The following is a 12,508-nucleotide window of genomic DNA, read 5'->3' on the forward strand; positions in this document are numbered from 1 at the left end:
ACACTGAACTCAATGGCTCATTGGGATTAGCTGATAACCAATGCTCACATCGTGCATGCCCTGCTTGGTCATGTCTGAATTCACACTCATTTTCCCAGGTTTGTTTTAAATTTTTGTGCATGGACATACAAACCCTGCAGCAGAAAGTAAAAAGTGAGAGACTTTGCAGTTGCTGATTTTTCACCTTCCCTGGAAGAACCTAGAAAAAAAAAGGCATGAACCAGAAATAATCAAAGAGTAGTAAAATGCAACAAGCTGAAGGTATCAAGTTTCAATAAGCAACTTGCAGCGTGAAGAAAATCAGTTTGACAAAGTTGTTGGCACATTTGGTGATCTGAGAACATCAGAGAAAGACAGAAAAAACGAAACAGAGTAACAAAGAAATTAACAAAATTAGATCTGATAAATATTAGCTTATTCACTGCAAATTCCGTTAATTTTCCAGTATAATCAGGAAACTTTGTTTCCATTTCTGGCATTTTACCTCTCACCCACAACAGCAGAGATGAACTTTAATTCTTCAGTTACATCCTGTTCCTGTGTTATTATGGTTTCCCACCATCTTGCAGAAATCAGATTGCTTCCTTCATGGATAGCTTTCTTTTCAAGTTTTAGGTGTATTCAAGTTTTTTCCTGGGTGAGATGTTTACAATTCATGATACCTCCCTCATGCAGTAAAAAGCTCTTCCTTTGTACTGCCAACCTACTATTAAATATGCCACCTATTTTTATTAAAGTTTTTAAACTTTCTTCAGAAGAAAAAAAAAGTCCTTCTACCATTCCTGATGTGCAGAATAGTTCTTTACTTTGGTATTACTTCAGAAATACATAAGCGTTTATAAATACAAAGTTAGCTAGCACAGTTCCGAGTATGAGATGTTCTCTCCATATTATGAGTGAAAACGTTAAGAAAAAAAAACAGGTAACAGAAATCATTACCTGGATAGTTCCTTTAGTTTGTGTTCTAATCAGAATCCTTCGTACAATACCAAAACCACAGTACTACCTAAACAATCAGTAATCTAAATCTGGCCTGCTTGATGGACCTCACTCATCTCCATAGCATTTCTTACAGCCATCATGTCTTGTGGTCCTACATACTGCAGTTTAAATACAGTATTCTAGCGCAATGAAAGTATTTCCTTTTCATCCATGCAGACTTAACTGACTTTGTCCAATCCAGCAATGCAGTTTGTTGCAGTATGACTACACGCCTAAAGTGACTCTAAATGGCATAAGGCAGGAGACAGAAATAAGTTCCATTATATCATTCTCTCAGAACACAAATAGTGCCTGCACAAGATAAATTATGTGTTAGACTGCGTCAATGCTGAACTTTTACTCAGAATTTGCCGCATCGTCATCAGCAGAAGCAGTCACAGAGCAATAGTTTTGACAAGGTGCTGACATTTTACAGCCTTGTCATCTAATCCTATTGAGAGAAAGTGCAGACATGATAAAGAGCTAATGAGCTTCTCTGTGCACACCACTCCACTCACCACTGCTGCTAGCACAGGCACACAGCAAACAGAAAGGTCAGCCAACAATGCTCTAGTTGCATCTACTATCATCACTCTACCCACACTACTGAAGAAGCCCCAGAAGAATTACGGGTTCCTCATTCCATATTTTGTCTTATGTACAGCTATCAGCTGCGAAGATAATACCACACCTATACTTGCTCCTAGCAGAATCTTATGACCTCATTGTAAAAACATCAACACGTAGTTAAAATTATCACTCCAAGAGGTTTTTCAGTCAAGCTGCCCTATAGAAAATAGCTTAAGACCTGAAAAGCCTTACAATTCTCTCACACGCCCTTATTGTTGAGACAAAAAAATGAAATAGCTAGAGTTTCATTTAACAAAATCATGTTAAAAAGGTACTCCATTCAATCCCACACAATGCCAACCTCTCACACAACTGTTAAGTTTCCCCCTGTGTTACGCAAGTTTTGCATTTATGCAGAGTAGATTTAGAACATGCTTAGAGTAATTCCATAAATCCTTTGCAGCACACCCTCTTTCTTGTCTGTGAGGCTTGTACGGGTCTTTCCTGTATATTATTGCTATTTTCAGTAGCATTTTAGAGTTAAATATATATAAATGCCCAAACACACAGACATATATGTATATGAAAACCTGAAATATTTCTTCCTCTTCTTCATAAATTCACACAATCTTTTTCAGTCTTTTTCTTGCACAACGTCTCACAACAATTTTAAAGAAACAGTAGACATTTCCTCACAGGATATATACGGTATACACTGCAAAGTGGGGCAAAGGACCGGGAATTCTATATTACAAATAGCAAAGCTTTAAAAATATCAACAAAGCAGAACATTCTAACATAACAAATGAACAGCTCTACATTAAAAAAAAAAAAAAAAAGACTTCATTATTTCAGTATCTCTTTGTTTGCTTGTTTAATCATCCCCTGGGACAATCTGTACTGCTAAGAAACGTGTAGAAAACAGTCATCAGTTTTTGTTGTTGTTCAATTAGTGCTATACTCAGTGTTTGAGCTCATGCAAGTGTCCTTTGGGGAAATGTCCTGCGTGCCATTAGCACTATTCTTAATGAGGGAATGCATGAAACTCCTTTAGTGCTCTGCCAGAATTGTTTTATCTTCAAGTCAAAAGAACAACTGCTTGGAGTAACCCCAAAAAAAGCATTTAACAATTACAAGTGGCAAACAATATTCCCAAGCATTATACTCATAACGCTGTTCTATTTATAGGCTAACAGTTATTATACTGAATAAAATATGTATTAGGCAGTTTTATTATGCAGACAGTCATGATTCCCCAGTTAAGGCTGCTACGATGGTTTCCACTATAAGCCCAGTTTTGATCCCTGTTACTCTTTCTGTGAGAGGTAGGGTGGGGAACAGGAGGATGTTTCATGTTTGGTTTCAAGACAAAGGAGAATATTTTTAGGAAGTTTGAGGTTAATTGGACATGCTGCTTTGGAGATATGGGACATAGGCGTTTCTTTATTCTTTTTTGAAGAAAAAAGCAGTTTAATGGCAATGTTATTGTTCATTAAAAGCTTTTTAACTAGTTCTCCAGAATTTCTTTAAAATACAAAATCAGAATTGAAAACTAGGTGAAAGGAAGGTCAAGACTTATAGCTCTAGGAAATACATAAAGACAAAAGATCTAGCACTTTTCCTAGCTAAATGTATTTTCAAAAAGGCATGCAAGCTTTTTCCACTGTAAAAAAAGCAAAGCAACAATTAAAGAACACCAGACTTCAAAACAAAACCAAAAGCAACATTCTTAACTCTTATCACTGCCTCCCTCCCAGTTACAGTTCTTCATAAACAGTGAGGGGCAGAGGGAATAAAGCACTTCCTCTCATAGTTGCTCTTTATCTAACTGTCCCGTCATTCTTCTGTCTCTTGGTTTTCTATCTCAGCTTCATAATCCTGACATCAAGCTTCTTCACATCTCTGACACCTCCTTGATCCTAGCTTCAGCACAATCAAGACCTACAAGTCTTTAAATCTGCGTATTCCTTTTTTTGCCATCCCAATGACTACCTGGAGAGCAGAGGATTTAATGAACAAGGTAAGAGTAAAGCTCTGGCTAAAAGTTTGCATCTCATACTTCTCATACACGCAAGCTCATTTAAACAATGCTTAAAAGCATTCCCTGTCTTCCCAGTGACAAACACATATATTCTAACACATGCCCTTACAAAACATGTACAATGGACACCAGCTGGCACAAACTCCCCTCACAGAGGAGCATCATGTAGAAGAGCTAGAATTTAAGTAGATGCTGTGGATGACCTACAGAAATGGAATGAAGGCAACTTATTTCGGTTGGATTTTATATACAGTCTTCTTAATGAGGCAAGAACTACCTAATTACAGAAACAATGGGGAGATCTCAGGGCCAGGCTGTATTATACAACTAATGAGATTCCAGAAATTTGCCACTTACTTATGTCACTTGAAGAGAGGAAAAAGGTAAAAGAACAGCCATTCCCAGTTCTAACTCCAGAAATGCAATGGGGGGCTGTGTATTTCCATTTTTTAGTTCTGTCCACAAAATCACAAAGTTCAGGTATTTTTTTGAGAGGCTGCACACCTGATTGCTGGAAAGATGGACAGCAGAGTCTACTTCTCCTCCCCCTTATTATTTAGTGTACTAATACCTCTTTGCCGACCTGTCTTTTTTTTAACCTAGAGAGGTCAATAAGATTCATTCTCTTAAGTCATCTTAAGAGACTGTAGTAAAAAAATTCTTTAATTCTATGACAATCTCACTCTAAGTCCCATGCAAATGTTAGGGATGTGCTGTTGGATACACTGCAGTTCTGGGCCCCACAGTTTAAGAAGGAATGTGAAGGTCGCTAAATGCATCCAGAGGAGGGCAACAAAGCTGGTGAAAGGGCTGGAGGGAATGTTCCATGGTGAGCTGGCTAAGGACTTGGGGCTTCCCTAGATTGGAGAAAAAGAGGCTGAGGGACAACCTCATTGCTCTCTACAGCTTCCTGAAGAGGTGACATGGAAAGGGAGGTGCTGCTATCTTCTCCCTGGTATCCAGTAACAGGACACGTGGGAATTGTTCAACGCTGCACCAGGGGAGGTTCAGACTGGACATTAGGAAGCATTTCTTTACTGAGAGGCTGGTCAAACACTGGAACAGGCTTGCTAGAGAGGTGGTCGATGTCCCAATCCTGTCAGTGTTTAAGAGGCATTTGGACAATGCCCTTAACATTCTTCAACTTGGTCAGCCCTGAACTGGTCAGGCAGTTGGACTAGATGATGGTTGCAGGTCCCTTCCAACTGAAATAGCCTATTCTGTTCTAAAAGCTTTGTAGCTGTGGAGGCATTGAGTCATCATACATATGCAGCAGGCCTCTCACTTCCTCTGCTAGAGGTCTATAGTAATTTGGCCTGATCTGCAATGGACAAATACATCTTAGTCGTTTTAAGAGGCTGACATTTAAAATACTGGGGGAAAGTTTTAAAAATGCTGAATTGTTTCTGATAGCGTATTTTCAGTTGTTTTCTAAAGAGTTTATTCAGGTCTATTTTAATATTAACAGATGTCTTTATGCAAGCCAGAAATTGATTATGCAGGAGAATCAGTGTAGGTGACTGTGTATGAATACTTACCAAATATGCAAAGCAAACCCTGAACAGAAATTTTTTCATTAATTTCTTTATTTTCAGGTTGCTATGGCTATCTTAAGTTTATATATCTTTCATATAAAAATCTAACTTTTCAGGTTGGAAAATATGTCTTTTTTAAAAACCAAAACAAGTAGGTTTTTTTTCCACTCAGAGAAGCGAAGAGAATATGGAAGTAGAAATGTAGCATGAGGTTTGCTCACTTGCTTTGTAAGACATGGGTACACACAGAAGTTCCACATGGTAAGCTTCCATATGTCTGCTATGTAGGTGTACTCTATTACATCTGAGATGAATGCAAGCTAATTCCAGGCAAGCTGCCCCTCAGTAAAAATAGAGGTAGGTATGCCTCTGAATTTACCCACACAAAGCCACATACTAAAAAAATAAAGAGAATTCACCTGAAGCAGCTGATGCACAGTAACTGGTTACTCTGTAACAACTTTGTTCAAACAGCAAGGCTGATAGCTTGCATAATGAGGTTTCACAAAGATTGGTGAGGTAGCAACAATCCTGCTGCTCTGTAGATAGCATCAGGTGAGTTACACAGGACTAAAAAGTTCATGGGTTATTCAGGCAAGGTTTACAAGTCTCAAAGAAGCTTTCAAAAGTTTTTGTTCATAAGACCGAATGCAAGGATTTTCAGCTTTTATAAGCAGCACATAAAATGAAAATCCAAACACATTTTCAGCATTTCAAAATACTTATACTTGGACTAGTATGGTTCACAGTTCGAGATCATCTGTATCGCCGGAGTTTTAAATTCTCTCTTTCTTTTCATTGCCTCATTACAGTACTAATCTATAAATAGCAGCAAGACACACAGAGGGTATAAGTGGCTCTTCTAAGAACAACTACTTACATTTAACTGGAACAACCCAATGCACCACTGGTAAGGCGACTGTGGAATTGAAGTAGAGCCATTGAAGACTAGCATGGCAAGCTCCTCCTGGTTCAGAAGTGCCAAACTGAGCTTTCACCTACGAGTTGACTCACTCTTAACAAACTTAAGTTCGTGTAAGACTTAAGTACAAGTTAACCTGTGCACTGTTTGTCTTGTAAATTACATAGACCTATTAGCTACTAAGTTTGTCAAATGAATCCTATGGACATTTTTAAACAGTTAAATCATTCAGGGCAAATCTTCAGCTCTCCTCGGCTGAAGAAGTCTTGCCTGAACAAGGAAAGATATACAGGATTCCAATATGTTTAGAACAAGACTGATAAACACAAGACACTTTCATACCATGACCAAGATGTCAAAGAAGCAGTTACATATTTTACTCGTGTGTTGCCACAAACAAGGCATAACAATTTTAGGTAAGATTCAGATTGTCAGCAATGATTCAGCAGAGAAACATGATCTGACAGCAAGAGTCATGAAAGCACTGGGACTTAGTATCTCAAGGATGTTAGTAGAGACTGCTATTTACAGAGAGGAGCAGAAAAAGATGTAATTGAAACAGATAAAAACTCTGATTTAATGCTTGTAAGGCAGAAGCACATTCTAAGTCTTCAGAAGGACGAAAATGCTAATCCAAGGATTTTAATTCATGAACTTTATCAACTCAAAATGGGATCATTTCACAAGATAATCGCTCCCACTTTCCTCCCAGAAATTATAACCCTTCAGGTGGAGTAAATGAGCGTGTTGCACATACTCTTCTCAGTCAGAGAGGACCAGGCAGTACATTCATTAGAACTACTGCCAACTTCAGGTTAGGTCAGGGTCCACATTTTTCCAGTTGTAGTCTCCCATTTAAATCTTCATTTAACTGCAATGATAAATAGACTGTAGGGCAATAGCCTCTCTAATACCAGAGCTAACTTTGCTAACAACAAAGATTAATCTGAGTCCTGACTTATAACCATAGAAATGTGACAAATTCAGACCTGTAGCATGAAGAGGAACCACTACTACATAAAAAGAAACTGAGCTTAGTGCAAAATACCGTACTTTCCCCATTTTAAAATAATTTACCTGGAGATATAGCTCTGTGGAACTGATACATGTCTTCTCCAATCAGTTCTTGTGCAACCTGCTTAATCTTCCGTCGGACAGCATCTAGCTTGACTTCAGATTCATTTAGTATTTCTTCCCCATTGGGAGCACTGCCATCATAAAACAGAAACTGAAAGAGCAGCTTTCAGAAGATGAGCAAACAGTTAAAAAATATTACACATTTTTCTTTCACTAACTAATACATTTTCAATGGCTTCAGGAAAAAGCAAAGCCAATATCAGAATGAGAAACAGTTTGACTTTCATTGTTACCTACCGCAGATTCTGAAATTCTGTAGTTTCTTACCATGAAAATAATCAACCAGACAAACACAGTCCTGGTAGCGTGATGTCTATTCCAGACTAGAATTGAAACTATTGCTTAAGTAAGAACAATGAGAAACACATGAAAAGGCTTCAAAAAAGTATACTGGAAAACTAGCAGTATTTACAGAAGCCCTTCAACCTCTTTAAAAAAAAAACAAACACAAACAATATTTTACAATACATTGCAGTATTGCAAAATACAATACATGATCTACTTCTACATGTGTTTTTTTTTTTAGGAAGTAATTTGGACTGTGCTATTCAGGAACAGCTGAAATATCTGATTCACAACCACAATATATGCTTGGCATTTAAAGTTTAGTTTATCTAATTTCCTTTAAACTTCCCCCTCCTCCACCCCCAAATAATCTATATCATATATTAGTTTAGAGTCTATTTAAGGAACTACTGATAGACTAGTCTCAAGAATACATTTAAAAGCAAACAGATTTCTGAAAATAAAGCCACAATAGCACCGAAAAGCAAAGGATAAGGAAATAAAAAAAAAGCATTAAAAGCTTACACTCTCACAAAATGAGGAATATCTTACAAAACAGGAACCTAAAATTTGGAGTAAAGAGGAGGGTTTTTTTGTTGTTGTTCTTTCCTCTACCAATTCCCAGCATATCTAGCCCCTGCAGTGGGAGTAGCTATTTACAGTCAAGGCTGTAGCAGTTACTAGAATTATCACAATGCACCTTTGCAGAAGAAAACCAAGTTAAAAAGAGGACAACTTTTAATCCCTATTTATAACTGTTACTATTATGGTAACTATAAACAGTTATTACTACAGCAGAAACGCATTGATTGGTAATAAAAACAAATTTGGGAGAAGGAACAGGGAGAGCTGTTACACCTAAGTATTACACCTAAGACCAATGTTTGGCACATACAGTAAACATTTTATATAACAGGCTATGCAAAGCTTCAAATTTTCCTGTTATTCTCCTAGTTTGTCTGTGGCTTGTAAAGATTGCTTGAAGGCTCATAAGAACACAAAACATGTAGACGCTCAAAACTTCACACAAAAGCCTCTTAGGTTGCAGTACGTATTGAAGTAAACAGAAGCCAAGTCACCTCCTCTATGCATTGATGACCTAGGGTGGGGCTGCAAAAACCAAAATGGTGACATAACTGCAGAGGCAACTAACCTGAAGGAAGGGTGCATGCTCTTCTCTCCCAGCTTGCTGAAATCTGGAAAGCTCTCATCTGCTTTTATACTCTACTACTCTGATCCTGTTTAATATGTCAATAAAATCAACTGAGAAACCTGAACCAGCATCTTTTAATTCTCTAACTGGAATATGCACTCATTAGCTCACATCCACCCTAAAGGATGTTTATGGGAAGTTAATTAAATTCCTCTCAACAGAATATTGCAGCTAGTAATCACAAATACAGAAAATACTGCAAGGCAGCTTATAGGTTTCTACGAACACTTCCATGCTCAACGTGACTCACCTGGTAAACCTGTGAAGCAGAAATATTGTTCTTTTGCTTTCGATAGTTATATCACGACTGAGCTTCACAAGCCGTTCATATTTATCATGCCTGGTGTCAAGCTCCAGCTGAAATGCTGCAGAGTCAATCATTACAGTAACAAGCATGGTTATCACATGTATACAGGGTAGGGGAAGAGCAGGCAGCCCAAACAATTTTAAGGTAAAATACTTGTTTTAACTAGTAAAAATCTATTCTGCAATGCTGTCGTTCAGGAAACTGAATTAAAATTTCATCCAAATTCAGCAAGATAAATGAAAAAACACAAAAGCCTACAATCATTAGTAAATAAGATTCACCAGTCTCCAAAACAAACAAAAAAGGGCATTTGACCAAGGCACATATAATGTTAAAAATGTACCACTTAGTAAAAAGAAAGGTTGCATTGCACATCCCAGCTAGACTTGGCAAAAAGTCAAGTATTGTAATATCCCTAAGAACTAGAAGTACCAAAGCAAAGCAAGACCAATTACTTAAAATAAGATTTCTGACTTACTCATGTAAATTCTCTCTAACTACAATGAACACAACGACGAGAGGATGTGTATCTCGTTATCACAGTCAAGCATTATGAATGTTTCACAGATACCGTTAACATTTTATAGACCAATATTCCACTAAATAAACCATTAATAGATACTTAGAAGAAATCTAACACATTTCCTGCATAACTGTCTGAGGTGTTAAAGTGTCTGTGTGAGAAGGTGGTGAAAATAAGCTAAGAGGTTACATTTTTAAAGGGTTTGACAAGTGAATATCCTTTAGAAAAGCATAGCAGTTTGCTGGCAAGCAAAGTGTAGATGAAGCTACAAAAATAACTGTATTTCTCTTCACCTTGATAAAACTTGGTTACTCCTATTTTGTTCTGTTTTCCCCAATCTTCTTCTGAAACTCTAAAATAAGTCAGCAATGCTCTTACTCATATTTTAAATCTTTCACATGTCTGATTGGTGTGTCTCTTCCAAATTCTGAGAGTCAAGTCCACCACTGAATTAGCATCAAGAAGAAATTCTCCCTCATGTCACAGCGACAGGAACTTGAGGGAGGGTGACCACTACTTTCCTTCATAGGATGCCATATATGACATTTCAAATGACCATTTACAAATACCATCTACCAAGAAATCCACTATTCTAAAGATCTACAATATTAGCAATGCCCCCAGTCTCTTCTGGACAGTTGTGGCTTTTAGACTCCTGCATTAAATTTTAAACCTGTTAGGGAATACTAGGAAGTGTTTTGTGCCCTGAAGTAAAACACAGACAAATATAGTAATCTTTAGCCTAAAAGGATGCAAGAAAACCTACTGTTGCCTAAAATTGCGAAGGACTAGAACTCATGGGGTTCTCCACGCTAACACATCGAGACCACACAGCCCTTTCCTGCAGTTTTTCCACTTTAATCTACCACTGAAAGCAAAGACTCAGACTCTATTGATTTTGGCAGTACAGAATTAGACCATTAAAAATGACACTTAATAAATCTTAACCTTACAAACCAAGATACCATCCACTCTCTTATCACTGAGCTGTCATAGTTAAACTGTATTAAGCAGAAAAAGTGTAACCCCTCAGGTTTTTATTAATTACTATTACAGAAGAAAATTTCTCATTAATTTTTTAGAAATCTTTGGTGCCAACAAATAACTATGTCAATTCAAGTACAACATTCTTCCAAAGAGATGAAGAAGAGCATTTGTGTATAACCATTTAATTTCACACATACATAGAAATAGTGTGCCACTCCGGTTCACCTTACACAGCTTGCTCAATTATAAGCCATCTGGAGCACACCTTTTCTTAATGCTTTTGCCTGACATGGACACAAGGACCACCAGCATCTCCGTCTGGGACTTATAAGCACTGGTGCAATACAAAGAGTGGATCTTTGAGAAGCTGAATAAACTGTGTCCCTTACCTCCTTTCTGAAATTAGACAAACACTGCTCACGGGGTCTCATGGAAAAGGAGCGAAACAGATGTTGTTTTGATTTTGAATTAATGGCAACCTTATAATAAAATGGTATGATTAAGGGTGAAAAATTAAACTTGAAAGAATGGTTACACTACCCAATTCAAGCACGAGTGTATGTACTTTATTCAATACAAAAGTTCAGGGGTCAAAGTTAATCATCTGCCAAGCTGACTTACACAGAAAAAAAGAAATATCTGTTTTAAAGAAAGCAAGGAAATTATATGATGTTGAAGTGACCATCTATAACAACCATCCAGCTCTTACTTCTTCACCCTCCTTAGTTTTAGAAAAAATAGGTGGCATGGGCAAAATTTTACACCAAAAATTAATCTGTTCCCCGTATCTCATTTGCTTCTTTCTTCTGTCAAGGCTTCTCATTTCTGAAACTCAACTTTGCCTTATTAGGGCTTGCCTAATAAGAAAGCTCAAATCTGGCTATGTGCAAAATCCTATTAAAAACCAATTTGGTTGGAGGGAACTTTACACTTGGGTATTTAACGAAAACCAAAATACAAGCTAATTTTTAAAAGGCACTTAAACTAAGTGCCTACATACAGGTCTATGTTGGTTAGCTAAACTCTTATTTTTAAAAAGTGCATGTATAAACAGCTACCAACTTGCAAATCAATGCATCCAGACTTACATTAAAGTAGTTTAGTCATCTATGTACCAGAGCTAAAGTCAACAGCTAAGAGCCTTCTCAGTCTCCCCAAAGGTAGCCATCTCCTTCTCTTGTCCCCATGGCTCAGATTTTGCATTACACCTCTGCAGATCTTACAGTTTTCTGCCCCCAAAGGGCCCAGTCACCTTTTGTCTGGTTGAACACTAGCACAGTTTGCTTAGCATCAAGTTCAGCACAAGCTGGGTGGGGAGGAGGAGCAGCAAATAGGATGTAAAAGGGAGCAAGTCATGAGTCAGCTGGAGCTATGTGAAATTCCACTCTCAGGACTTTATTGCACAAAAAGCAAAACACCAAGCTCTAAATGTATGAAGTGTGAGTCTAACTAGTTTCAAGTTTCTCCCCCAGAGAAAGCTGGTTTATTCCATCATTAAATACTAGTAATTTCCTAGAAATTTCTGTATCACATATTTTTATAATCTGGCTTTCCAAATGCTTACTTACATTTAAAAGATGTCATCACAGCTGAAGATGGATTAACATTCTCTTTTTCCTCTCTTCTTTGACCATGTGGAAAATTGTCATGCTTTCGTTTTCTGAACCCACCTGATCCTAGTAACAGAAGATACACACAAAAAATATATTTAACTATAAAGTAATTTTTCCAGAGCATAATCAGCATCAGAATGCTATCTTCAGAGCATTCCTGACTGTAGCCTTATTTTACAGGATAGAATAAGGTAACCGGATGAACCTTATTACCAACTGATGGCACCAGTTGCATTACCATTAGCATGCTACTTTTTCCACATTCCTGGTACAAATTAGAAAAAAGTCCTACCAATTTCAATGGATGAGTGTGGTAGGATTGGCAGGATCCCAAGTCTTTTTTTTTCTTTACCTTGGTAAGGTCTTCACACCCTTTTATGTTTCCTTTCTGTAA

General features: G+C 37.5%; 1 protein-coding gene across 1 annotated transcript in view; it reads right to left on the reverse strand.

The window, feature by feature from the left end:
* The window catches only part of TSNAX (translin-associated factor X), a 22,910-nt gene extending 10,737 nt beyond the window's left edge, over positions 1-12,173 (reverse strand). Inside the window, exons 1-3 of the mRNA XM_010297148.1 lie at positions 12,070-12,173; positions 8,935-9,049; positions 7,127-7,257 (exon numbers count right to left, since the gene is read on the reverse strand). Coding sequence (XP_010295450.1) covers positions 7,127-7,257; positions 8,935-9,049; positions 12,070-12,085 — 262 coding nt within the window. The 5' untranslated portion in view covers positions 12,086-12,173. The remainder of the gene's footprint in view (positions 1-7,126; positions 7,258-8,934; positions 9,050-12,069) is intronic.
* Positions 12,174-12,508: the final 335 nt, after the last annotated feature.

This window comes from Phaethon lepturus, unplaced genomic scaffold (genome assembly GCF_000687285.1).
Source record: "Phaethon lepturus isolate BGI_N335 unplaced genomic scaffold, ASM68728v1 scaffold7871, whole genome shotgun sequence".
In the NCBI taxonomy this organism is placed as follows: domain Eukaryota; kingdom Metazoa; phylum Chordata; class Aves; order Phaethontiformes; family Phaethontidae; genus Phaethon; species Phaethon lepturus.